Raw genomic sequence first — 27,554 nt, forward strand, 5'->3', positions numbered from 1 at the left:
TCAATAAAGGACAGAAATGGTATGGACCTAACAGAAGCAGAAAATATTAAGAAGAGGTGGCAAGAATACACAGAAGAACTATACAAAAAAGATCTTCCCGACCCAGATAATCACAATGGTGTGATCACTCACCTAGAGCCAGACATCCTGGAATGTGAAGTCAAGTGGGCCTTAGGAAGCATCACTAAGAACAAAGCTAGTGGATGTGATGGAATTCCAGTTGAGCTATTTCAAATGCTAAAAGATGATGCTGTGAAAGTGCTGCACTCAATATGCCAGCAAATTTGGAAAACTCAGCAGTGGCCACAGGACTGGAAAAGGTCAGTTTTCATTCCAATCCCAAAGAAAGGCAATGCCAAAGAATGCTCAAACTACCGCACAATTGCACTCATCTCACATGCTAGTGAAGTAATGCTCAAAATTCTCCAAACCAGGCTTCAGCAGTACGTGAACCATGAACTTCCAGATGTTCAAGCTGGTTTTAGAAAAGGCAGAGGAACCAGAGCTCAAACTGCCAACATCCCATGGATCACGGAAAAAGCAAGACAGTTCCAGAAAAACATCTATTTCTGCTTTATTGACTATGCCAAAGCCTTTGACTGTGTGGATCACAATAAACTGTGGAAAATTCTGAAAGAGATGGGAATACCAGACCACCTGATCTGCCTGTTGAGAAACCTGTATGCAGGTCAAGAAGCAACAGTTAGAACTGGACATGGAACAACAGACTGTTTCCAAATAGGAAAAGGAGTATGTTAAGGCTGTATATTGCCACCCTGCTTATTTAACTTATATGCAGAGTACATCATGATAAATGCTGGGCTGGATGAAGCACAAGCTGGAATCAAGATTGCAGGGAGAAATATCAATAACCTCAGAAATGCAGATGATACCACCCTTATGGCAGAAAATGAAGAAAAACTAAAAAGCCTCTTGATGAAAGTGAAAGAGGAGAGTGAAAAAGTTGGCTTAAAGCTCAACATTCAGAAAACTAAGATCATGGAATCTGGTCCCATCACTTCATGGCAAATAGATGGGGAAACAGTGGAAAACTTTATTTTTCTGAGCTCCAAAATCACTGCAGATGGTGACTGCAGCCATGAAATTAAAAGACGCTTACTCCTTGGAAGGAAAGTTATGACCAACCTAGATAGCATATTCAAAAGCAGAGACATTACTTTGCCAACAAAGGTCTGTCTAGTCAAGGCTATGACTTTTCCAGTGGTCATGTATGGATGTGAGAGTTGGACTATAAAGAAAGCTGAGCACCGAAGAATTGATGCTTTTGAACTGTGGTGTTGGAGAAGACTCTTGAGAGTCCCTTGGACTGCAAGGAGATCCAACCAGTCCATTCTAAAGGAGATCAGTCCTGGGTGTTCATTGGAAGGACTGATGTTGAAGCTGAAACTCCAAAACTTTGGCCACCTGATGCGAAGAGCTGACTCATTTGAAAAGACCCTGATGCTGGGAAAGATTGAGGGCAGGAGGAGAAGGGGACAACAGAGGATGAGATGGTTGGATGGCATCACTGACTCAATGGACATGGGTCTGGGTGGACTCTGGGAGTTGGTGTGCTGCGGTTCATGGGGTCGCAGAGAGTCAGACATGACTGAGTGACTGAACTGAACTGAACAAGAGGAGAAAAGCTAGATGAACTAACAACCAAGGAAAGACTGAAAAGCTGGCAAAGTATTGCCTCTCTACAGGTGCTTCAAATTTTCAAGGATTTCACGAACTAGAAGGTGTTCCCAGGCACAGAAATAAGGCAAAGCTTTCTGATTCATTTTGTGAGGCTGCTTTGAGACCATGCCAGAAGGAAAACTATGGAACAATTACATTAGATTATGCCTTAAGAGAATGATTAAATCATTAAAGCTATGATTAAGTAGTTTATCCCTGTGGAAAAAATAAATTAGTAAAATTGTATCATGTCAATAGATTAAGGGATAAAAGTCAAGATTAACTTAATGAATGCTAAAAGGCATTTGATAAAATTCAACATCTATTTCTTAAGTTCTCAATAAACTAGGAATGAATTAAGAATCTCTCTCTCAAAACAATAGTCAGCATCATACCTCAGAGAGCTCAGAAATGTGCCTCCTTATGTATGTTCTAAAGAACATGCCAGATCCTTTGCCTGTTTCATTGGCTTTGGGGGCCACAGAGGCTGCTCCCATAGGGCACTGTTAATGTGCAGAGTAAATTTCCTAAAGGGGTTGAGGGTTCAGGGAGAGAATTGTATCTCCCAAAAATGTTACGCTGAGAATCTCCATCCACTCCCCATCAACACTTGCAACAACCAGTGTTTCACGACACACAGGAGCAGCTTTCCAATTAAAAAGAAAACTCAAGATAAAGATATCCGCTTTCAAAAAAAAAAAACACTTGCTATTAAATCTCTTCTGAATTGCTTTCAAAGGTCTAACCCAGTGGTTTTCAACTCCTTTTCCTGCTCAGCACACGGGAGGGATGTGTGCTGATTCCCAGCGGCAGTAGTGGTTTCTAGGCAGTGATCTCCAACTAAGCTGCTGTAGGCTGAGGGGTGGAGAGTCAGGTTTCATTCATTACTCTCTAAGCTGCATGACTACACAGAACAAGGCACCAAAGGATTCCCCAAAGCTCTTTATCAAGAAATCATACTTCTATAACCTGTACACATGAGCACTGAATGACAATCTTTCTTCCTGATTAGGAAAAAAGTTATAAATATATGGCAACTCAAAAAAGGTCCCATGAGGCAATTATTGGGCACTGAGAACGAACACTGGAAAAAGAAGGGAGTCCTACCTTAAGTGCCGGTTAAGTTCTTCCACATAATTTTTTTGATCAAGGACGTCTGTGATTCTTTCATGCCTTTAAAAAAGGGCATAAAAATAGAGAAATTATTTTTTTGCAATGAATAGTTTAAAAAAATGCATTTACTTATTTGGCTGTGTTTGGTCTTTTGGATACGGCATATGGACTCTCCAGTTGTGGTGCATGGGCTTAGTTGCTTCCTGACATGTAGGATCTTAGTTCTCTGACCAAGGATTGAACCTGTGTCCCCTGCATTATAAGATGGATTATTTTTTACCACTGGGACACCAGGGAAGTCCCAAGGAATTGCTTTTACTCAGGGTTAATACTCTCTAATTGCCCCCAACCTTCCAATTACCTTGTAGGAGTACCAATGTCATTAGTGCCACTGGGAAACCAAGAGACAGTCAGAGTGTAGCAACGTCTACCTGGTCCTGAGTGAACCAGCACGACTGGCTGGGAGAACATGGAACACTCTGGCAACGCTGCCTGGAAAGGATCCTCCCTACAGATACTCCTCGCACCGCATCCCTAGCATTTGAGAATGCCACCAGGGTGCGAGGTGGAAACACCAAAATCCATACGCAAATGGCTCCCGAGGCAGGAGATGAAGCAGCCCTTGGTATACTGAAGGAAAAGAAGCTGGCTCATAAAAGAAGATCACAAGACTCTTCACAACACAAAGCTGATTAGTCTGGGTTTGAAAAAAAAAAAAAGACATTGGGAATTCCGTGGTGGTCCAGTGGTGAGGGCTCTGTGCTTTCAGTGCCAAGGGGGTGGGTTCAGTTCCTGGTTAGGGAACTAAGATCCCCAAATCCACGCAGTGTGACAGACAAAACAACAACAAAAAACTTTATATGTGTTTATATATATAAAAAAGACTTTAACATTTTAAAGTTAGCCTCCCCCCACCAATTTCTTTACATACATATGTACGTAAATGAGATTATTCAACCCACACTCATGCCACAGGTGCTGGATTTATTGGTCAGTATAGTTTATTATTATTTTTTTTTTAACCTTTCTGCCCTCACATGGCTTTCCCAGGTGACACATACTGACAGCTTGTTGAGTAGCCTCTGTGCATATAATCATAATATCTATATTTTTATATATAGTATATACAATTAAAATATAAAAGAGATTTGGAGGGTTTAAAAAAATGGAATATATATACTTCTCAGTATTATACTTTTCTCACTCAATAATACCTGTGGAAACCCCTCTAAACCTACTATTCACTAGGTAAAATTTGCTTTTTCTCATGTCTGTATAATATACCACAGCGTGGAACATTTTGGATATTCCACAATTCATTCAATTACAGATGTCCCTAAGTGTCCACAGGGGACGGGTTCCAAAACCACTGTGGATACCAAAATCTGCAACTGCTCAAGTCTCTCATACACATGGCGTAGCACTGCTGACCCTCTACATCTGTGGGTTCAACATCTGCAGGTATGAAAGGCTGACTGCATTCCCTTAAAGGTGGACAATCAGCTCATTTCCAGTTCTTTTCGACATTAAGAATATATTTTTAATTCCAAGTGAGCAAACCTTAGTACTCTGGGGGCATAAAGCATGCCTTCCTTGGTAAGGTACACTGCCAGGACACTGAGACCAGAAGAGTCCTCAATACGAAGAAGTGTGAAGGACAAGTAATGGATGTTTCTGGCAGAATATTCAAACACAGCCCAAGGGTTTACAGTGAAACTCCCTCCCACATCTGTGTTCAGTCCATGTGCCTCTCTAGAAGTGATCCATGAATATGGAAGTACAACATATAAATACAAGTGTTATGTCTTCTTTATTACAACATAAATTTGAGCATGTTATACACATTGTTTGCTTTTTTTTCTTTTCCGTCTCTTTTTTCAGAGTGACTTCTTTTAATGCTCTTGTTAACAAGGATGAGGTAGAGTTACATGTGGCATGAAAAGACATCCAAGACACACTGTGGTCAGAGTAAGTCTAGAGGCAACCTAAATGTGTCACAGTGCTTTTCCATTTACATCCCAACAATCCATAAAGCAAATTACACTACCAACAATATACATCTGAAAGGCATTAAAAAAAGGACTTGGAAGGAGTCATGCATGAGTGGCTTCCTCTGACGAAGGAGGCGGGGAGTGGGACTGAGGTGGGAGACCGGGGGATAGTGTGGATGGGGAAATCGCCCTTGTACTCTCTATTCTTCCTGAGAGCCTAATTCCTTAAACTACAGGAACAGGAACATATTACCATTGTAATTAAAAACAGCTAAATAAAAACGAAAATCTCAAACAGTGCAAAAACAAAAGTAGCATTCTTTGTCAGCAGTTACAGGAAAAGATGCTCAACAACACTAATCATCAGGAAATGCAAAACAAAACTGCAAGACGGTAACACCTCATACCTGTTAGAATGGTTATCACTGAAAAGACAAGAAATAAGAAGTGTCGGCCAGGAAACAGAGAAAAGGGAACCCTTGTGCAGTGTTGGTGGGAATGTAAACGAGTACAGCCACTATGGAAAACAGTATGGCAGTTTCTCAAAAAATGAAAAATAAAACTACTAAATGATTCAGCAATTCCACTTCTGGGTATTTACCCAAATAAAGGGAAAACTAACATGAATACATATATGCACCCCCATATTCACGGCAGCATTACTTACAATAGCCAAGATATAGCAACAACCTTCCTGATAGCTCAGTTGGTAAAGAATCTGCCTGCAGTGCAGAAGACCCTGGTTTGATTCCCGGGTTGGGAAGATCCACTGGAGAAGGGATAGGCTACCCACTCCAGTATTCTTGCCTGGAGAATTCCACGGACTGTATTTTCCTTGGGGTTGCAAGGAGTCGGACACAACTGAGCGACTTTCACTTCACTCCTTTATAGCAACAACCTAAGTGTCCATCAATAGATGAATGAAGAAAATGTAGTATATTTATATAACAAAATATTATTCATCCATAAAAAAAAAATCCTACCATTTCTGACAGCATGAGTGGATTTGAGGACATTATGCTAAGTGAGATAAGTAAAACAATGAAAGACAAATACCTTATGCTCTTACTTATATGTAGAATCTAAAACAAACAAAGACAGAACCAAGCTCACAGATACGGGGACTGGTGGTGGTTGCCAGAGGTTGGGGAGTGGGGGAGAGGGTGAAGGGGGTCATAAGACACAAACTTCCAGTTATAAAACAAAGGAGGCTTAATGACGCAACATGCAGCATGATGACTATAGTTAAGAGCATTTTATATATATAGTTAATATATATAATCAAGTATAACTAATAACTATAGTTAATAGTAAAACTGCATATTTGAAAGTTGCTAAGACAGTAGATCCTAAAAGCTCTTGTCACAAGAAAAATGTTCTTTTGTAACTAACTATGTTAAGGTCATGGATGTACACTAGATGTACTGTGGTGATCACTTTACAATATATATAAATATCAGATCATTATGTTGTACATGTGAAAATAATATAATGTTATATGTCAATTACATCTCAGTTTTTTAAAAAGTCGCATTCTTTGCTAGAATTTCATTAAAATCATAAGAGCAGCATACAATGCAGAACTTACTCTTTGCCGCCATCTAGATCCTGCACATCTTTAATGTAGAGAGAAAAATCGATCACTCCAACCTGATTGAAAGAAAATGCACCAGTTTAAATGAAAGATAATTTCCCCACTTTCCACAAACCTTACTATCTTTAAAATTCATGGTGTTTATATGCCTATCTCCTTCGTAAACAGTCAGTCAGACGGATGAGCTTAAAGTAGCAATCAAGCAAACAAACCGAAAGAAAAACAACCCCATCATCTTCTAGAAGAAAAACTTACTAAAAATCAGAATTCGAGGGAATATTCTCAAGTTTTACCACTTAATAATGATTAGTTTTTCTGTCTTTATTCAACAAATTGTTGACAAAGATCAACAAAGTTCTTTGGGTACAAAGTGATTAAAAAAAAAAGAGAGAGAGAGACCTGGATCTTTAAAGTGGTGACCTCAACTGATAACTCTGACTCCTTCTTTCCCCAAGTTGGGATGAAAAGGTCCAGTCAGTATTTCAGGGAAAATTCTCTGCTATAGGGAACTAGGGAGGTCCAAGATCCCTCAACATCTCAAAGTTAGGTGCTTTGTTCAGAAATAAAGCACTTGAGAGAGAGTGAATAAGAGCCCTAGCCTGCCACCACTGACTCTGGTGAAAGTGAAGCCATTCCTTTGAAATACAGGATAATTGGGTCCATCAATACAGAAATATTTAAATCAATCACATTATAGCCATACTGCAGAGCCCTCTGCAACCATAACAAAGAACACAGGGAATGAAAATGTAATGAAATGAAGAAAGCTCCAGGATAAAACTTTAAGTCAAAGAATACTATGTACAGCATTAACCCCACTTATATATATATAGTATAGCAACCCCACTCATGTTAAAAGCCAAAGCTGTATGTGACGTCTTTTGCAACTTCTCTGTTGCGCCTCCCACCAATCTCCATTCCCAACCCTTGAACCTGGGTGGCCTTACTACCTGTCCAAATGAGCAGAAAGCAGCAGGAAGGAGGCTGTGACTTTTCAGCTAGGTTAACAAAGGCAGTACACACTTCGTCCTGGCTCTTTCCCTTGGGCACATGCCTCTGAAGTTCTGAGCTTCTATGGGAAAAGTCTGGCTACCTTGAGGCACCACGCTGGAGACCATGTGGAGAGACCAGATGCAGACAGAGATGCCCAGGAAACCCCTGCTGCTCCAGCGCCCACCCACTGACCTTCTCAACTCAGAGGGCAGTGACAGCACATGCCTTCAGCCACTCCAGTCCTAGCCACCAACTTCCTATAATCACAGGTGTGCTTCAGAATCAACTTGCTGAAATCAGCTAACCATCAACTATGAGTGATTGGTATTTTTAATGTGACTGTTAATTTGTTACACTGCAATAGAAAGCCAGAAAAGATTTAGTCAGAAACAAAAACCTATGTACACATAAATGCATAGAAAAAGTAGTCCCTCAAGTTTTCACATTACCTGTGGGGACAAAAGTGGGACTGAAGGGGAAGGAGAAAAGGGAAGCTTGAATTTCACTTTTCACTTTACATGCTTTTGTAATTGCTTAATTTTTTTCAACAAGCATGTACTTCTTCTATAATAGAAAAAGAGTAAAAAATATATATATACATTTGCCTGGAAAAAAGGAAACAATAGAAAGAATGAGAAAGAATTAATACCCAAAGTAGAAATTAATGGACTAGAAGACAGATAAAGTCCTCCTCCCGAAGCAGAAGTGATGAGTAAAGAGCAAGATCTGGGTTTCGAGCTCAACACAGTAGACGAACTCTGTCATGCGTACAATATTACAATTTGGAAATGTGAGATTTTAAAAAGCTGCAAGAAAATACTCTCATGCAACTAACAGCGGAGATCTGAATGAAATAAATGGTTTCTGGAAAAATATAAATGACTAAAGGTTTTTATAAGGCTGGCTGCTGCTGCTGCTGCTTAGGAAACCAATGAACTGACCAAAGCTATGCAAAAAATAGAAGTGGTCAGAGTATGCAGATCATAAAGAGCTGAAACGGTTATACCAGCAAGTTTTAACAAACATTTAAAGAAAAATAATTCTTGCTATAATAAACTTTTGTAGAAAATAAGAACGAAAAGAATATTATCCAGCTTATTTTATGAGGTTATACAATCCTGACACTGAAAAGTTACAAAGACAGTATAGGAAGGGAAGATTCAGACAAGTGTCTCTTATAAGTAGAAACACAAAAATCCCAACTAAACCACAGACATTAAGTCTAGGAGTACACTAAAAGTATATGTACGATGACTAAGATTTATTTTAAGAATGCAGGAATAATAATATCACAATAGGAAGCCCAACAATTATTTCAATTATAATTATGGGCTAAAAATGGATATGACATCTCAATAGATGCCAGAAAGTGCTGGATAGCATTCAATATTCATTTTTTAAAAATTAATTTCTTTATTTTAATTGGCGGCTAATTCCTTTACAATATTGAGGTGGTTTTTGTCATAGGGTTTGGGACGGGGGCACACATGTACACCTGTGGCTGATACATGTCAATATTCATTTTTAAATAAAAATGCAAAGTTAGAAGAGAACAGCACTTTCTAAACACGAGAAAGAGGATCTCTCAGACAGCAGCAGCAAATACTCATGCTTCCTAGTGACATGCAGGAGGCATTATGTTGACGATAAGAATAAGCCAGGGGCTCAATCACATCTATTATTTAATAAAAATCCCAGACAAATTTTCATTTTGGAATCTGACAAAATAAATGATGTTCAAGGTCATCGGGCAGAATGGAAAACGGGACAGCCTCAACTAAATCTGAAAATGTTGCATAACAAAGTAGGTAGGAGGTGAACTGCCAGAGCATAAAACACACTATACGGCTTTGGTAGTTAAAAGACTATGTTACTAGCATAGAAATAAAAAGATCCAGAGACTAAATAGAGAGTCTACAAATAAGCCCCCTGAGTATAATGGATATTTTAACACATGATAAAGGTGGAATTTCAAATTAGTAGGCAAAATAATAATATTTGATACATGATACTGGAAACACTGGTTCACTGCTGTACTTATGTAAGAAATCTGGATTTCCACTTCATACTATGTCAAAAAGAATGACAGGCAGATTATTTACATGTAAAATATATACATGTGATTTAAAAATTAAGTTAATTTTTAGATGTGGAAGGACCTTCTAGGCACAATAGGTTAGAAGGTATAGAGGAAAAGTCCATTAAATACGACTGCACGAGAAAAAAAAAGAGGTCTATAGAGAAAACAAACCCCGAGAGAGCAGAAAAAAATTTTTATAACAAATATTCTGACAAATGGTAAATATCCTTATCTATAATAAAGAAGTGGAAAAAGATGGAATATTCAAAAAAATGGGCAAAGGATATGAACAGGTGAACCACCAATGGCTTGTTTAATGTTTGTAATACAAAATGAATAAACCTTGTATGATATTTAAATAAAACATGAAAAAAAAAACCAAAACAACTCCATCATCCTAGTTTTCAAAAACACAAATTTGGGATGAAGAGTTTTTTCTGTCTGATTGAAAAAGACCAAGAACCTCTCATGCTTTCACAACACTCATGCAGAACTTGTGCAGTCTGACACAGCAATCTCAAAACTTATCCTAAGAAAACAAAAGGACAAGGCTTAAAAACAAGTATAAGGATATTTATAACACTGTCATTATAACATGAAAATGACTTACATTAATAAGTATTGGTTAGGGAGGGAGAATCAAGAAGGAGGGGATATATATATTATATATACAATTATATGTATATATATATATAAAATTATGACTGATTTGTGTTGTTGTATGGCAGAAAACAACACAACACTGTAACGCAATTATCTTTCAATTAAAAAAAAGTATTGGTTAAATAAATTATGGTATATTCATAAAATGGATGTATCTCTTGACATCAAGAGCTATGTGGAACACATTGTTAAATAAAGAAATTGCAAAATGGTGTTCTTGGAATAATCACATTTTGGTTTAATGAAAAAAGAAAGCTCCAAACATCGGTCTGTGAGATACAAAGACACACACACACACACACACACACTCACACCTTTTATTCATGTGCTGGAAGGATATATCCCAAAATGTAACACTGAATCAGCTGTTTCTGTGTAATGGGACAATATGTGATACTTCATTTCTTTAAAAAAAAACTTGTTTGTATTTTTTGAAAAATATTCAACAGGCCAGAACAAGAAAACTACTGGGGGAAAAAAAGCAGCTGATCTGGTCATGGAGGGATTGGGGAAGCTTTAGATTCATGTCCAAACATGTAATGGGAAGAAGGCGGGGCAGCGGCCCAGCCACAGTTCCTGATGCCCTGAAGTGGGGTGGAGGTTAGGGCGGGGCAGACTGTCTGGATTTAGTCTCCAGCACCTGGAGCTTAGGCCTCAGCCCTGGCTACTGGCTTCTGTGCAGGAGGAAAAGCCCATCAAAAGAAGGCTGTCTCCAGCAAGGGGCACTCTGCACCTCACGGCCTGAAAGTTCCTGCTCCGTTTTACCATCTGACTTTCCAAATCTCTCCTGAGTCTGTTCTCCCACTCCTCATGCAGACTTGTCTGCCCCTGATTTCCTGACTTATCTGCTTCATGTTTCTGCATTCCCCATTCTTGGCTGCTTCTAACTCATGACCCGCATGGTTGCTAGCTTCAACTTTCTCAGTCTCAGGCCTGACCATTTCAGTGTACTGCCTAAAAACCTCCCATGGTTCCCAAAGTTCCAGGGACAAAAGCTGAAGCCTCTAACATGGCACTTGCGATGTAAAACCTGGGCCGGCCTCCACCTCCATGTCACTCATTGGGCAGGCCGTGTCCTAGCCATGGAGAACCATTTCCCGTTCCCAGACACGCCATGCTCTGTGTGTGTGCCTCTGTGCCTTTGCCCGAGCTATTTTTCGCTCTTCCCCAGGACTTTTGCCAGCTGTTCCAGCTTTGGTCCAGCGCAGCACCCTGCACAGCCCTTTGCCAGATACCCCCTGCCATCTGCCCCTTCCTGCACACGTCTGCAGATCCAATGTAAAATCCCTGGCCCAAATAAGACATTTGACCTAGAGTCAAAATTCCCATCTTACCTGAGAATCCAAGTCTTCTCCTTTTAAGCAGAGGTTGGCATCAAGCACATTGAGTCCCACCAGCAGACCAACAATCACTGTCCCTTCTTCCTCCATCATTAATGCCTCAGGCTCATAGAACTCACTGAAAGAGATGGATACGACAGAACACCTTCACCACCCTTCTACTGGACCTCCTGACTTTTCACCTCTTAGCTCGTGGCCTGGCTGAGAGTTTCACCAGGAACCAGAGGCTGCCTTGTGTGCATTCCCTTCTGCCTTTTATTCCCTCTCTCATTTTAAGTTCTGTGATCTCTTCTCTGGCCTCTTCTCTCTTCCTGGGGCTTAGAACGGACCCCTCCCACCTCTGGTCTAAGGTTAACTTCTCTGGTTGGACCCTGGAGCCCAGCTCTTCTCATTAGGCCCCTGTGTTCCTAAACGCCACTCTGTCCCTCTTTCCACCTGGCTGCTTCCTTCGTCTTCCTACGTGAACTACTGCTACACTCACGTTCATGTCAACATGAAGTGCAATCCTGCGATCCCCACCCCCCTGACCCAGAACAACACTCTTCCCTCTCCCCTGTGTCCCGGGGAACACTGCCTGCTTTGACTTCCTTCCCTCCCAGTCCCCCGGGCCACGTGTAGTGAGGCTCCATCCGTCACCGCTCTGGTCATCAGTGATTAGCTAATACACCAGCGTGTGCATTAGCTGAGTGCATACACGTGTAGTGAGGCTCCATCCGTCACCGCTCTGGTCATCAGTGATTAGCTAATACACCAGCGTGTGTGTGAGTGCATAAGAACGTGTTATCCTCAGAATTAGTTGTTTATTTATTTATTTATTATCATTTTATTTTTGGCAGTGAGCCATGTGGGATCTTGGTTCCCAGACCAGGGACGGAAGCTGTGCCCTCTATACTGGAAGTGCGAAGTCTTCACCACTGGACCGTGAGGGCAGTCCCAGAACTAGTTGTTTAGAACAAAATCCGTACCTCAAAGTTATTCAGTATAACGGTCAGAGAAGAGTACAAGGTATGTAAATTATTTGAAATCAGTATTTATCATGAAAACATTTGTTCAGTAATAAGCCATGACTTGAAAACAATCGAAAATTTTGGATGATAGGCCATACTGTAAAAGGTATTTTTATTTCAGTTAGATAAGAGCATTAGCTCTATAAAGATTTTTTCCTCAAATATTCTCATATCATAGAGAAAATTCCTCTTATAATGATTTCTTTCGTCTATAAAGTTATAAATATAAAAAATGAACCCAGTCATAAATTACAGAGATAGTTTGTCTTTACTGATGCCAAGAGATATAAAAGTTTACAATTTGAATATGGAATCCTAAAATAGGTAATCTAGGTATGTTCTCTTATAAAAAGCAGGGTCTTATAATTTAAAATTGCCCACTGAATCTAGTTCAAGTCATTTCCCCCCTATTATCACCCAATCAAATACTATTTTGTTGAAACTTAATGGAGTATGCTGTCAGTTACCTGATCTTAGGTATTTTTGAAGAATTATCTTCAAAATGAAAATATGAATCTTCATTAATAAAGACTTTCAGACATCGGTGCTCAAAAAATAAAATTCTGCTATTTTAAAAGTAAGCCACAGAATAGTTACACTTCATAATAATCTGAATAAAAACTGTACAGGCTTGTTCAGGTTTTTGCGTTAACATCTTACAGAGAAACATGAATGAACCATTTGGCCAAGTCAATACATTCTTATTTTAATTCCTAATGATGTACAAAACTATGTTCTAATTACGAAGCAAAAACTAAGCGAAGATAGGTGATGAAATACCTCAAGAGATTTTTATTGTCTACAAGCACTTTCAGATAATCTGCTAGTTTCTTCTGCATGAGTGCAAGATAAAGCCAAGCTCTGCCCCTTCCCACAGCTGTCCTGTAATTCAAACAGAGGATCAGACTATTAAAGCATTACAACAACAAAAACAAAGGGAAAAAAGCCAACTTAGCCAGGGAGAAATATATTCACACACACACACACACACACACACACACACACACACACACGCACGCACGCTTGTGAATGCAAAGCTGCCCTGGGGGTTGCGGGAACACTCTGGGAAGGCTGAAGAAATGGCTCACTGCATTTTTTTCGGGACTGTTTGAAGTCTCTATCATAGGCATATATTTCCCTCCCTCCCCCTCAAAAAAAAAAAAACCACAACAAAACCAGAAAAATATTTAAGCCAGAAATATCTGATTTCTGGAACAAATACAATTAGATAAAACTTTGCATGTATTCATACATTTCACAGGAAGCCAGGAAATATCAGGTTAGATTGTATCATGGATAAACATTCTTTCAAAAGATGAATATAGAATACAGTCATTAAAGTACTGAACTCACAAGATTTCTAAGGCATTAGCTTGAAATTTACTACATCAAGTTTATTTCTGACACAGTAAAATACACATAATATGAAGTTTACCACCTCATCCATTTTTAAGTGTACTGTTAGCTCTGTTAGGCACATGTTGTGCAACCAGTCTCAAAGGTGCAATTTTGAAAAGATCTGTTTTAAAAGAAAGAAAAAGCCTCCCAAATATAGACCTAGCACTATTTAAGGAAAAAAAAGTTACTGTTCTAAGCAGAGTAACTGCATTTGTAATGTCCAAGAGAGTATTGGAGGTACTGCTGTAATCAATACCTGCCTCAAAGGGCTAGAAGGCACCCAACTTAATATAAAAGGCTTTGGATTCCCCCCACCTTTCAATAAATGATGTGAAGTTAGAGTAAAAGAAGAAAAGAAATAGGAAAAATGCACATCTACATGTCCTGCTTGGTGGGAGTACAAACTGGCACAATTCTTCCAGCAGGCAATTTAATGCCAGCCGGTTATCAAAGTTCTGCATCTAGCAAGGTAAGGAAGTAATTGAGGATGTGCACAAAGATGTGTGTTGGGGGTGGTCAGCACTGCAGTTTGGACAATGAGGATTTGAAGACAACCACAACTCCAGTACCCTTGCCTGGAAAATCCCATGGACAGGGGAGCCTGGAAGGCTGCAGTCCACGGGGTCACAAACAGTCGGACACGACTGAGCGACTTCCCTTTCACTTTTCATTTTCATGCATTGGAGAAGGAAATGGCAACCCACTCCAGTGTTCTTGCCTGGAGAATCCCAGGGACAGGGGAGCCTGGTGGGCTGCCGTCTATGGGGTCGCACAGAGTTGGACACGACTGAAGTGACTTAGCAGCACAAAGCCCAAAGTGGGAGGGGCTAAACAACAGAATGCTGTGTGCTCACTTCAAAAACAAAGTTGTGGATGAATATTTAATATGGAAAAAGGCTTAAAGTCTACTATTAAATGGGAAAAAAGCTACAGTATGTACAGCTTAATACTTGTTTTTTCCCCAGTTCTCCTTCTCTGTTCATTAATATACTGCTCCTAGTTAAGGTTCACATCCCAAGCATTTTTCTGCATTGGAAATAAATGTTCTTATTTTCCTTCCCTTCTTACAAAAATATTAGTATGCTACATATACCATTTTGCAACTTGCTCGTTTTACTGAATATCTGTTATTTTGAAATTCTTTCTGTACACAGGAAATTTCCTGTTCATGTTTTCATAGCTTTAAGGTGTTTCACTACTGGACTGTGCCATGATTTATTTACCTAGCTTTTAATCTGCTGCTAAGTTGCTTCAGTCGTGTCCGACTCTTTGCGACCCCATAGATGGCAGGCCACCAGGCTCCCCTGTCCCTGGGATTCTCCAGGCAAGAATACTGGAGTGGGTTGCCATTTCCCTCTCCAATGCATGGAAGTGAAAAGTCAAAGTGAAGTCGCTCAGTCGTGTCCAACTCTTAGCGACCCCATGGACTGCAGCCCACCAGGCTCCTCCATCCATGGGATTTTCCAGGCAAGAGTACTGGAGTGGGGTGCCATCACCTTCTCCAGTTTTTAATCTAGGCCATTTCTAATCTGCTGCTGTTACAAATGATGCTGCAACAGACATCTCTGTACATGTGTCATTTTCACGTGTTAGGTCTATGAGATAAAACCCCTAGAAGTAGAGTTACTGGGGCAAAAGGTAGATGCGCTGGTGGCTTCGGTGGTTAGTCCATGAGGACTGCAACAGTGATGCCACCGGGGGAGGCAAAGGTGAATCACAGTAGAAGCTTCTTTATTCGTCTGTCTGACTCTACAAGGATAATGACCAAGATATTAATTGTAGCTTTGTTTTTTCTGAGCAGTAAGCTAACAGAAGCATCTTTTTTACTTGTTCTTATTTCCTAATTAAAAATTATGTAATAAGAAAAAAGACTGTTTTTAATTTCCAAAAAAGTAGAGAACCTTGTCTGTTGTCTGGGTTTACATGCCAATACGTGAAATCGTATTTGTTGTGTAACAGTATGTTTAATAGTGAACCATGATATGAAAACAATGTAAAGTTCTGGGTACTGGGCCACACTGTAAAAGACATTTTTATCTCAATTAGACAAGGAAATTAAACTCCAGAGAGATGACTCTCAGGACTCAAAGTCTGTCCTGCAAGTTTCAAACTACCTCAGAGCAAACAGTCTCTACTCTCCAAAAAATACTAATCATAACTTCTAAAATCCTGTAGAAATTTTAGAACTTGTGCTCCTGTTTAATGAAATGGTAAAAACACTGCAGCTGTTTATGGAGCAAAGCCAGCAGTCTTCTCACATGGCTCCCCAAAAGGCTACTACTCCAGAGGCATCAAGAAGAGGGAGTCACTCTGTATTTCCTTTTTGGCAGACACAGGGAGGATTTTGATACTTCAACTAGTTGCTTGTTCAGCATCCACAGGGTTAATAAGGGAACAGAAGCAGTGAGTTCAGCTGACAAGAAGCTCTTTGTTAGCATAACAAGACTTCGGAAATGCCCCTGTGCCTAAGTGGAAATAGAAGCGTGAGTGCAGGAGAAGGCAGACCCCTGCTCCACCCAATCAGACCACCCAAGGACAGGGTCTCTAGAGGGAGTGAGCTGGCTGGAAGGGATGGACAACAGGACCATGCACAGAACAACTGAAGAAACAAGGCAGATGTGGGAGGCTCGTGAAAGTGAAAAGCAAAAGGGTCAGTTGCTCAGTCATGTCCAACTCTGCGACCCCATGGACCACGGTCTTTTGCCCATCCAATTTTCCAGGCAAGAATACTGAGCCAGTATCCATTTCCTTCTCCAGGGGATCTTCCCACCCAGGGATCGAACCCACACGTCCTGCATCGCAGGCAGGTTCTTTACTATCTGAGCCACCAGGGAAGCCCAGGAAGATCACGGCTGGTGGGGGTGGTGGGGTGGGGTGGTGTCACCAAATAAATATATGAAAGTTTGTCACCTGCTATAGGCGAAAGCCTTAGGTGGCACAGGCCCACAGGGCTGAACCCAGGTCAGAGACAGAAGGCTTAAATCCTATGAACGCATGGGGTTCAGCAGCAAATGAGTTTAGCAAGATGCAGAGCGTTTCAGAGGCCAGGAGATCTGTGTTCTCTTCCTGGTTCCACCACTCAGTTGCCGAGGGACCTTGGGCAAGTTACTTAACCACTCTGAGTCTCAGTTTCTGCACTTGCAGATAAGAACACCAACAGCTTAGCTCCTAGGGATTTGTGGATGATGAAATGAAATAATGAAGTGCTAAGGCATTGTCCTTAGCACAATGCCTGGCACTTGGCAGGGCCTTAGTCAGTGGTGGTGGCTAATGTAATTACCCTAAAATGGAATAGGCTGGCTCTGCAGGAGAAGGTCAAAGAGAGTCTGGATAGTTAGGTTCCTTGTGGAAGACTCTGCAAGGGGCTCTGGTATGTACCCCAGGATCTCCTTCTCCTCCTGTAACTGCTCTTGCAGTGACAATACCTTTTCATTACAGAACCTTGTATGACAAGCAGGAATTATGGTCCTCATTTTAAAGAAAAGGAAACTGAGGCTCAGAATGGGGCAAATTTTGCTCAAGTTTATGTGGAAATTGAGCAGCAGAGCTGAGACTAAAGTCTAAGTAAAGTGTGGCTTGTGCTATAGTTTGTTCTAAATTAGAAGATGCTTTATTAGCAAGGAATTGAGAAATGGATAAATAGAAGGGAGTTTTTTTTTTTTTTTTTTTTTAAAACATCAAATTGATGTAACTACTTCTCACTCACTTTAATTCTGGTAGATTTCTGACACTAGTGGCTATATCTGATGCTTCTGGACAAAGTTTCTCCACCAGCTCCAAAGGACCAAAGAAAGATTTATTTTGGCCAATAAAACTCTTCTTAACTAAAAGGGAAAACAAAAGTATTATTCATAAGAACAGTTTGCAAAACGTTTTCAGGGGCCCTCAGTCTCTCTCCCAAAAGCCAAATGAAAGCTATGGAGCTGCACTGCTTATTCCTTCTGATTCAGTCTTGGGGACTGGGAGAAGCCAAATACCAAATGAGCTCTCCCTGCTTCTGATGACAGGGTTTCTCTGTCATACCCATTATGCTCCCTCAAGTATTTATTGCCCACAAAATAAAACAAGTGCTCAAATAATCATCTATGAAATCCTTGCCCTTTCTCCCTCTTACCTGATGCCAAAGTCAATTCTTGATGGACTTTGTCAAATCATCACCACCATCCCTCATCTGAATTGCTGCAATAACCTCCTAATGGGTTTCCTTGCTCCTAATATTGTTACCACCCCACCTTTCTAATCTGTTCTCCACATGGGTGAAAGTTTTTTTTAAAAATGTAGATCTTATTTTTCCATGGCTGAAAATCCTCCAAATACTCATGAAATAAAATCCAACTCCTAACTTGACCTTTAAAGGCCGATGTTATCCAGCCCATCTCAACTACCCTGACCTCCTCTCCTCCTGTTGGCATGCCTCACTTACCTGGTGTCTTCCTGAAACCAAGGTTGGTCCCACTCAAGACCTCTGCACCTGTTTTGTTTTTCTAGAAAGGCTCTTGCCCCAAACCTTTGCACAGTTGACGCCTTCTCTCCTTTAGCTCTCAGCTCACATTTCACTCCCCAGAAAGACGTTCCCCTTTTACCCTAACTGGAAAGATTTTCCCTTGATTCCCTCTATCTTTTAACCAATCTTGCATCCCTGAATTAGTAGCATTTTGCAACTGTTTTGCTTCTGAATTTGTTGTCTTATCTCCGCTCTAGAACTGTGCTGTCCAAGGTAGTCACTAGCCACAAGTGGTACTGAAATGTAGCCAGTGCAATTGAGATGTGCTTTAAGTGTAAAATACAGTGGATCTTTAAGCCTCACCTTAAAAAGAATGTAAAATATCTCACTAATAAGGTTTATACTGACTATATACGTCAAAATGATACTATTTTGGCTATACTGGGTTCAATAAAATAAATTACTAAAACTTCATGTGTTTCTGCTTTTTAAAAACGTGGCTACTAGGATATCAGAAATCACACATGTGGCTTGCATGGCATTTCTACTGGACAGCGCTGCTCTATAATGTCATGTCTTGTGGGCAGGGATCTTGTTTGTTTTGTGCACAGCTGTTACCCCAGCACCCAGAAGAATGTTTGGCATTGAAGATGCTGAGCGAAGTCAGCCTGAATTTTCACGCCCTGGAAGCCCCCCGCCCCACCCCGCCCCACGGCCGCGGCTCACCTCTCAGCCCATGTTTGAGGCAATGCTCCAGCACTACAAAGAACTGCTGCAGGGGGGCATGATCTGCATCCAGGCTGCGGCCCAGGCTCAGGGCAGACTGGAGCAAGACCTTGATGCTGAGTTTCATCATGTGCATCAGGTTGACACGCTCCTCCATCATCTGGCCCTTGGAAGCTGTAGAGTGGAAGCAGGGACAGCTTCGTTAGTGCACTGAATGTAGTCCCGGGTGAGGAGGCTAGACGCAGAACAACGAAGGGAAGACCCGTCGGCTGGTCTGCTCTGAGCACTCACGTGCGGATTAACTGGAGTTCTCAGCCAACCGGCCCCTATCCCCGGGAGGTCACAGCCTCAACCGGGCGGCTGAGGCCGTGGGTCAGTCTGCAAGGCTTCTCCCAGGTAGCTCCGCGCGTTGCTACGGCGACGGCCCTATCAGCACTCACTGCGATTGGTGTCTCCCACGCCCTTATTCCATTTTCGACCAATGGAACGATGCATACTCCAGAAAGCCTTGCCCTAAGCTAGGAGGCTTGCTGGGAAAGTGCTTCACCCCCTCTCGTTTCTATTGGAGGAGTCCAGCTCGAGGCCACGCCCCCAGAGCTCGCGGGCGCCATTTTGACTTCTCTGCCAGGAGGGAGGTAGCGGCTTCCGGGCTTGCTTGGGGTGGGTCGTATACTAGCTAGAGGGATTCCTGAGCCAGCTGTTTTGTCTGTGAGTGCCACCCGGGGCATTCGGGGAAGCATCCATTCCTTGGTACAGGGCTCAAATTCTCGTTGCCCTTCTTTCGTGCACGATTAGTGCACTGTTTCACACTTCTTTTGTAAGGTAAAACCATTAGAATAAAATGCAAGCACTATAAACTGGTACAGTTAATAAAAGTTCAATCATTCAAGGTTTTTTAAAAAATCTTTATTTTATTACTATTATAAATAATTATAAAATGAAATGTGCTAGAAGTTTCTTTGTATTCATTAATCGTATTTACACTTAATAACCACTGGAGTTCAGCAATATTTCATTAGATTATTTTTCATTTTGTTAAGTCAGATTTCAGTCCTCCAGTCTCCTCTCTTAATGGGATTCTCCAGGCAAGAATATTGGAGTGGACTGCCATTTTCTTCTTCTCCAGGGTATCTTCCCAACCCAGGGATCCGAGGCCCGTCTCTTGCATTGGCAGGCAGATTCTTTACTACTGAGCCAAGAGGAAAGCTCATTTACTATGTAAAAATGTATAAAGGTGAAACAAAATTTTGCGAAAAAGTCTACCCTGAATTAATTCTTTTTGGGGGGGGAGAAATTTTTTTTTTTAAAGTAGTTGTAAGTTTACAACAAAATTGACAGGAAGGTACGGAAATTCCCTTCCCTCACATGCATCTGGAGAAGGCAACGGCAACCCACTCCAGTACTCTTGCCTGGAAAATCCCATGGCCGGAGGAGCCTGCTGGGCTGCAGTCCATGGGGTCCCTGTGAGTCGGACACGACTGAGCGAGTTCACTTGCACTTTCATGCACTGGAGAACGAAATGGCAACCCACTCCAGTGTTCTTGCCTGGAGAATCCCAGGGATGGGGGAACCTGGTAGGCTGCGGTATATGGGGTCGCACACGACTGAAGCAACTTAGCAGCAGCAGCTGCACATGCATCAGTTCACTTCAGTCGCTCAGTTGTGTCTGACTCTTTGTGACCCCATGAACCGCAGTTCACCAGGCCTCCCTGTCTATCACCAACTCCCAGAGTTTACCCAAACTCATGTCCATCCAGTCAGTGATGCCATCCAGCCTTCTCACCTTCTGTCATCCCCTTCTCCTCCCAGCATCAGGGTCTTTTCAAATGAGTCAGCTCTTCACATCAGGTGGCCAAAGTATTGGAGTTTCAGCTTCAACATTAGTCCTTCCAATGAACATGCATAGCTGTTATCAAGACTGGAACTTTTTTCTTTTAAATAAGGATGAACTGCATTGCGGAGAAGGCGATGGCACCCCACTCCAGTACTCTTGCCTGGAAAATCCCATGGATGGAGGAGCCTGGTAGGCTGTAGTCCATGGGGTCGCTAGGAGTTGGACACGACTGAGCGACTTCCCTTTCACTTTTCACTTTCGTGAATTGGAGAAGGAAATGGCAACCCACTCCAGTGTTCTTGCCTGGAGAATCCCAGGGACGGGGGAGTCTGGTGGGCTTCTGTCTATGGGGTCACACAGAATCGGACATGACTGAAGTGACTTAGCAGCAGCAGCAGCAGAACTGCATTGACACATGATAACCAAGGTCCCAGTTCATCCTCTATGTTCACTGATGAAGTAAGTAGTATTGCACCTTCTGTGGGTTTGGACAAAAGTATAATATCATTATAATGACATCGTTATAATGTCAAAGTATTTTCACTGCTCATAAAAACTTCTGTACTCTGTGTATGCATCTCCCTGCTAACTCCAGGCAACCATTGATCTTTTTATTGTCTCCAGAGTTTTGCCTTTTCCAGAATGGCATTTAGTTGGAATCTATTTATCTTTTTTTTTTCTCCTTGACAGGTTCAAAGCCTTTTTAAGACCACTCATGGCCAACACATGCATGACCAGAAGGGCTCTAGGTCACAAGCTCCCTGACTAAGTACTGCAGCTCTTCTTCCAATATCGAGCCCTGTCCCACTGGTCCTGCCCAGCAGCCACATGGAGGTGAACAAGGACACAGTTTGGATATTTGTTCATTGAAACACTAGAAGTTTTGTGCCTCTTGTCACAGTGAACCCAGATTCCTGTCTGGTGGGCTATAAACAGATGAGCCATTTATTTAGGCCCTCTGCTCTACGTGCAACCCAATCCATGACAAATTCTTACTGAGTGACCTCTCAAGCCTAGGAAACTGTCACTCTGGAAATTAAAACTATTATAGACCCTCAAACTATAACCTAGTTCCAGCAGGAAAATAAGCCCTGGTTGGTGCACCCCTCTCTCTGCACTAATGCCACCTTTTGGTCTTTTAAATGTTTGCCCCTTGGATTGGAGGATGGGGTGGGAAGTATATGGTTGTTTACCAGTTGTTCATTATATATGTTAAGCAGACTTTCATGTTTATTGTTTCCTAGTATTATTTCTATGACTTGCCTGTTAAATCTTTTAACTTTCTTGATTTGTTTGCTTTTGTCTTATGGGTCTGTGTATTGTGGATATTAATCCTTTGTTTACCTGCTTTCTTTCATCAGCAATAATTAATATGGATATATAGTTAAAAGAGCATATATGTGTATAGCTAAATCAAAAAGGATGATACTATGACTCTGAATTTATAATACAAGTATTAAGTAAATATGAATGAGACTCAAGACAGCCTGGGACTGAAAATTCCAAATTCTCAGCAAAACCCAAGAAGACAGCTACTGGGAAAGAAAAACTGGTCTAAATATTTCATCTTGGTTTTGGAAAAAGAAAAACAGATTTTAAGTAAAGCATCTGGGTGGGGATGGTATATTTTGAATATTGAGAGACTCCTATGTATTATTTATAAATTTGAAAAGTTTAATGAGATGGGTGATTGGGTGCAATCTCAAAAAGGCAGAATGATCTCTGTTCATTTCCAAAGCAAACCATTCAATATCATAGTAATGCAAGTTGATGGCCCAACCACTAATGCTAAAGAAGCTGAAGTTGAATGGTTCTATGATGACCTACAAGACCTTCTAGAACTAACACCAAAAAAAGATATCCTTTTCATCATAGGGGACTGGAATGCAAAAGAAGGAAGTCAGGAGATATCTGGAGTAACAGGCAAGGTTGGCCTTGGAGTACAAAATGAACAGGGCAAAGGCTAACAGAGTTTTGCCAAGAGAACTCACTGGTCATAGCAAACACCCTCTCCCAACAACACAAGAGACGACTCTACATGTGGACATCACCAGGAGGTCAAAAATGAAATCAGACTGATTATATTATTTGCAGCGAAAGACGGAGAAACTCTATACAGTCAGGAAAAACAAGACTGGGAGCTGACTGTGGCTCAGATCATGAACTCCTTATTGCCAAATTCAGACTTAAATTGAAGAAAGTAGGGAAAACCACTAGACCATTCAGGTATGACCTAAATCAAATTCCTTATGATTATACAGTGGAAGTGACAAATAGATTCAAGGGATTAGATCTGATAGATAGAGTGCCTGAAGAACTATGGATGAGGTTCATGACGTTGTACAGGAGGCAGTGATCAAAACCGTCCCCAAGGAAAAGTATGCAAAAAGGCAAAATGGTTGTCTGAGGAGGCCTTACAAATAGCTGAGAAAAGAAGAGAAGTGAAAGGCAAAGGAGAAAAGGAATGATATATCCATCTGAATGCAGTTCCAAAGAATAGCAAGGAGAGATAAGAAAGCCTTCTAAGTGATCAATGCAAAGAAAAACAGGAAAACAATAGAATGGGAAAGATTAGAGATCTCTTCAAGATAATAAGAGATACCAAGGAAACATTTCATGCAAAGATAGACACAATTAAGTACAGAAATGGTAGGGACCTAACAGAAGCAGAAGATATTAAGAAGAGGTGGCAAGAATACACAGAAGAAATACACGAAAAAGATCTTAATGACCCAGATAACCATGATGGTGTGATCACTCACCTAGAGCCAGACATCCTGGAACGTGAAGTCAAGTGGGCCTTAGGAAGCATCACTACGAACAAAGCTAGTGGAGGTGATGAGATTCCAGCTGAACTATTTCAAATGCTAAAAGATGATGTTGTGAAAGTGTGGCACTCAATACGTTAGCAAATTTGGAAAACTCAGCAGTGGCCACAGGACTGGAAAAGGTCCATTTTCATTCCAATCCCAAAGAAAGGCAATGCCAAAGAATGTTCAAACTACTGCCCAATTGCACTCATCTCACACACTAGTGAAGTAATGCTCAAAATTCTCCAAGCCAGGCTTCAACAGTACATGAACCAAACACTTACAGATGTTCAAGCTGGATTTAGAAAAGGCAGAGGAACCAGAGATCAAATTGCCAACATCTGTTGAATAATCGTAAAAGCAAGAGAGTTCCAGAAAAACATCTACTTCTGCTTTGTTGACTGCACTAAAGGCTTTGACTGTGTGGATTACAACCAACTGTGGAAAATTCTTAAAAGAGATGGGAATACCAGACCACTTGACCTGCCTCCTGAGAAATCTGTATGCAGGTCAGGAAGCAACAGTTAGAACCAGACATGGAACAACAGACTGGTTCCAGATTGGGAAAGGAGTATGTCAAGCTCGTATATTGTCACCGTGCTTATCTAACTTCTATGCAGAGTACGTCATGTGAAATGTCAAGCTGAATGAATCACAAGCTGGAATCAAGATTTCCAGAAGAATTATCTATAAGCTCAGATATGCAGATGACACCACCTTTATGGCAGAAAGCGAAGAAGAACTAAAGAGCCTCTTGATGAAAGAGGAGCATGAAAAAGCTGGCTTAAAACTTAACATTCAAAAAACTAAGATCATGGCATCTGGTCTCATCACTTCATGGCAAATAGATGGGGAAGTAATGGAAACAGTGAGAGACTTTATTTTCATGGCTGCAGAATCACTGCAGATGGTGACTGCAGCCATAAAAAACACTTGCTCCTTGGAAGAAAAGCTATGACCAACCTAGACAGCATATTAAAAAGCAGAGACATTACTTTACCGACAAAGGTTCATCTAGTCAAAGCTATGGTCTTTATGTAGTCATGTATGGATGTGAGAGCTGGACTATAAAGAAAGCTGAGCACCAAAGAATTGATGCTTTTGAACTGTGGTGCTGGAGAAGACTCTTGAGAGTCCCTTGGCCTGCAAGGAGATCAAACTAGTCAATCCTTAAGGAAATCAGTCCTGAATGTTCATTGGAAGGACTGATGTTGAAGCTGAAACTCCAGTACTTTGGCCACCTGATTCAAAGAACTGACTCATTGGAAAAAAAAAACACTGATGCCAGGAAAGATTGAAGGCAGGAGGAGGAGGGGACGACAGAGGATGGGATGGTTGGATGGCATCACCGACTCAATGGACATGAGTTTGAGCAAGCTCCGGAAGTTGGTGATGGACAGGGAAGCCTGTGGTACTGCAGTCCATGGCGTTGCAGAATCAGACTCAACTGAGCGTCTGAACTGATCCTTAAAGAAGATACCAATCCCTAGGCTATAAACGAAGTCTAGTGGTCTTCAAATGGGAATAAATACACAGGAAGTCCTGCAGAGGGCTAGGCAGGTCCAGATATTTTGAGGAACTTGATTTTTAGATCTCAAGTTTCACAGGCACTCTTTCTTTACCCACTCTACAGAAGAATCACAGTTCACTCCTTGTCCCGTATCTTCCTCCTGAGGCACTGACCTGAGGTACAGAAATTGCCACATACCAGATAGGGGTGAAGCTTCCTTTGATGATTCATCAAATCACTAAAAATTTGAAGAGATTCCAGTCTTTCATTTGCTGAACTTAGTTAAAGAAACTTGATCTTGGGGGAGAGGAGTGGTTTCTACCCGTCTGCTGGGTATCCTGAATTTAGAAAGTTTAAAAAAAAATTTATCTACAAGTAAAAATATATGTAATTCTTTTTGGTTGGTCTCAATACTTATTCCTTGGATGTGCCATTAACTGGATGGACATGTTCTCTAAATGAGCCAAACTGCAGCCCTTGAAGAACACGTACACTAACTCTTTTTTATGCATTCTGGCCACATCTTGGCATATGAAACCCTAGTTCCCTGATCAGGGATCAAACACGTGTCCCCTGTGGCGGAAGTGCTCAGTCCCAACTACTGGACCACCAGGGAATTTCCTAAAGTCTTTCTGTTAAAACATAATGTATCGGCAAGATGTGATGATATAAGCAATGTTTAGATGTCTCCAACCATTTTGAGTGTCTAGGTTAAACAAAGTGAAAGAATTATAAGGCATAATTATCGTTTGATAGGTCTTGGTAAAGCCTTTTTTGGAGAACTTCCCTGAAAGAGAAATATCTTTAATGGTTGCAAGAAAGGTGATTTTCATTCGAACAAAATGAAAATCTGAACAAAAAATTTTTTGATCAAAAAAATGTTTTTAGATCAATGCGATTTGGGGCATATAACTTAGAAGGAGTTCAAAGACCTGAATAACATTACTATAACACAGCTGTCCATTTCATATCTGAGTTACTTTATTGTACAGGAGAAATTAACACAAGATTGTAAATCAACTGTACTGAAATAAAATATTTTAAAGTGTTTGGTAGAATTTACCAATGGGGGGAAAACAAACCAACCTGTCCAGTTCTATTTTTTATTTATATGAGTCAGAGTTCTCAAGGATCACATCTATAAAAAACCCAAAAGATGGGAATAAAATTGATGCTGAGTTCCATCACATTTACATCAGTAAATCATGTATATTCATCTGCATTTTTTAAATTAAAAACAAAGACACCATTCAGTTCATTAAGAGAAGTAATTCCAAGAAAAAATTATGTATAATTACTTATAAAATTATATTTGTATCCCTTTAATCAACTTAGCATTACTAATAATTTTAATGGTAATTCATTATACAAGAAAAAATTTTTTATACACTCAGAGCTTTAGTCACAAGAAAAGTTTATTATATTTTAATTAATTTACATATTTTTTTCTGAGGTGTATGATAGGATGACCAATAAAAAAATTTAAAACATACATTAAGTGGATTGGAAATTCAAGGAATAAAGGGAAAAGTGTAAAATGTATAAATATTAAATAATTTTATTATTAATTTATTAACAAGATAGATGGCAGAGTTATCAAGTTGTTAAGGTATTGATCACTTGATACACTTAATGATACAGTGGTTTTATTTTAAAAAGTCAATTTTTACAATAAACCAAAAAGTTTATTGAAAATTATGATGAATTTTATGTATCAACTTTAAAAGTTGAAGATTTTTTTTAGGGGGTCATGTGAACAAAAAATGTGAAGACTAGTGTTTCAGGAAGTGGCTCCTACAGTCATTCCTGGGAACACAGTAGTGTTTTGCAGCCATCTCATCTATTCCCCAGTTAGGTTAGTCACCAATTCCCATTCGAGCTCAATTTAGAGTCATGGAAAATTTGGAAGGATCTTTGTTTCATTTCTCCATATTATTAGCTTTGTGACCTTGGCTAAGCTATTTACATCTCTAAGCTTCATTAATAATAGTTCAACACAGCACACAGAATATCATAAAATTCTACACTTATCGAATTGCCAAGTAAATGGTCTGATCAGGGATCTGGACCTTGACTGTTAGAGGGGCTGAGCCTGTAACATAAAAGAGTGACCCAGTGAGAGGAAAAGCTGGAGAAGACATAAAGACACCTTGCTAGAGGAATGCTAACTGATCATGTGTGCCAGATGGGAGTCAGAAGAAACTGGGATCTGGATTTTTAATAGAAAACCTGGTAATTGGCTAAAAAAAAAAAAAAAAAAAAAAACCCTAAATGCTTTTACACTGTGCAGGATGTGAAAAAAAAAAAAAAGAATGCAGCTACCAGCACAAACATCTCAAAGGGCTGCCAGTGTGTTGTAACCTTGGTATAG

General features: G+C 40.6%; 1 protein-coding gene, 1 long non-coding RNA gene and 1 other non-coding gene across 16 annotated transcripts in view; 1 reads left to right on the forward strand and 2 right to left on the reverse strand.

Moving 5' to 3' along the window:
* The window catches only part of RUFY1 (RUN and FYVE domain containing 1), a 65,690-nt gene that overhangs the window by 32,988 nt on the left and 5,148 nt on the right, over positions 1-27,554 (reverse strand). For 3 of the 14 annotated variants that reach the window (XM_086407887.1, XM_086407886.1, XM_086407894.1), the window contains exons 2-7: positions 19,030-19,203; positions 17,566-17,683; positions 13,242-13,343; positions 11,449-11,572; positions 6,373-6,434; positions 2,788-2,853 (exon numbers count right to left, since the gene is read on the reverse strand). In XM_086407887.1, the coding sequence (XP_086264013.1) occupies positions 2,788-2,853; positions 6,373-6,434; positions 11,449-11,572; positions 13,242-13,343; positions 17,566-17,683; positions 19,030-19,203 (646 nt within the window). Of the gene's footprint in view, positions 1-2,787; positions 2,854-6,372; positions 6,435-11,448; positions 11,573-13,241; positions 13,344-17,565; positions 17,684-19,029; positions 19,204-19,320; positions 19,433-20,812; positions 21,342-27,554 lie in introns of those variants that run through there. The other 11 variants (XM_086407890.1, XM_086407899.1, XM_086407889.1 and 8 more) reach the window with 10 other exon arrangements.
* Positions 21,146-26,231, forward strand: LOC147367987 (uncharacterized). Its single transcript, XR_015166377.1, has 2 exons — positions 21,146-21,322; positions 21,554-26,231. It is a non-coding gene; the product is annotated as an uncharacterized LOC147367987 (long non-coding RNA).
* Positions 21,710-21,839, reverse strand: LOC147367988 (small nucleolar RNA SNORA11). The gene has a single exon (XR_015168667.1). It is a non-coding gene; the product is annotated as a small nucleolar RNA SNORA11 (small nucleolar RNA).

Source organism: Bos grunniens, chromosome 7 (assembly GCF_055505025.1).
Source record: "Bos grunniens cultivar Pamir isolate PY7600 chromosome 7, Bosgru_T2T1.0, whole genome shotgun sequence".
NCBI classification, from domain to species: Eukaryota; Metazoa; Chordata; class Mammalia; order Artiodactyla; family Bovidae; genus Bos; species Bos grunniens.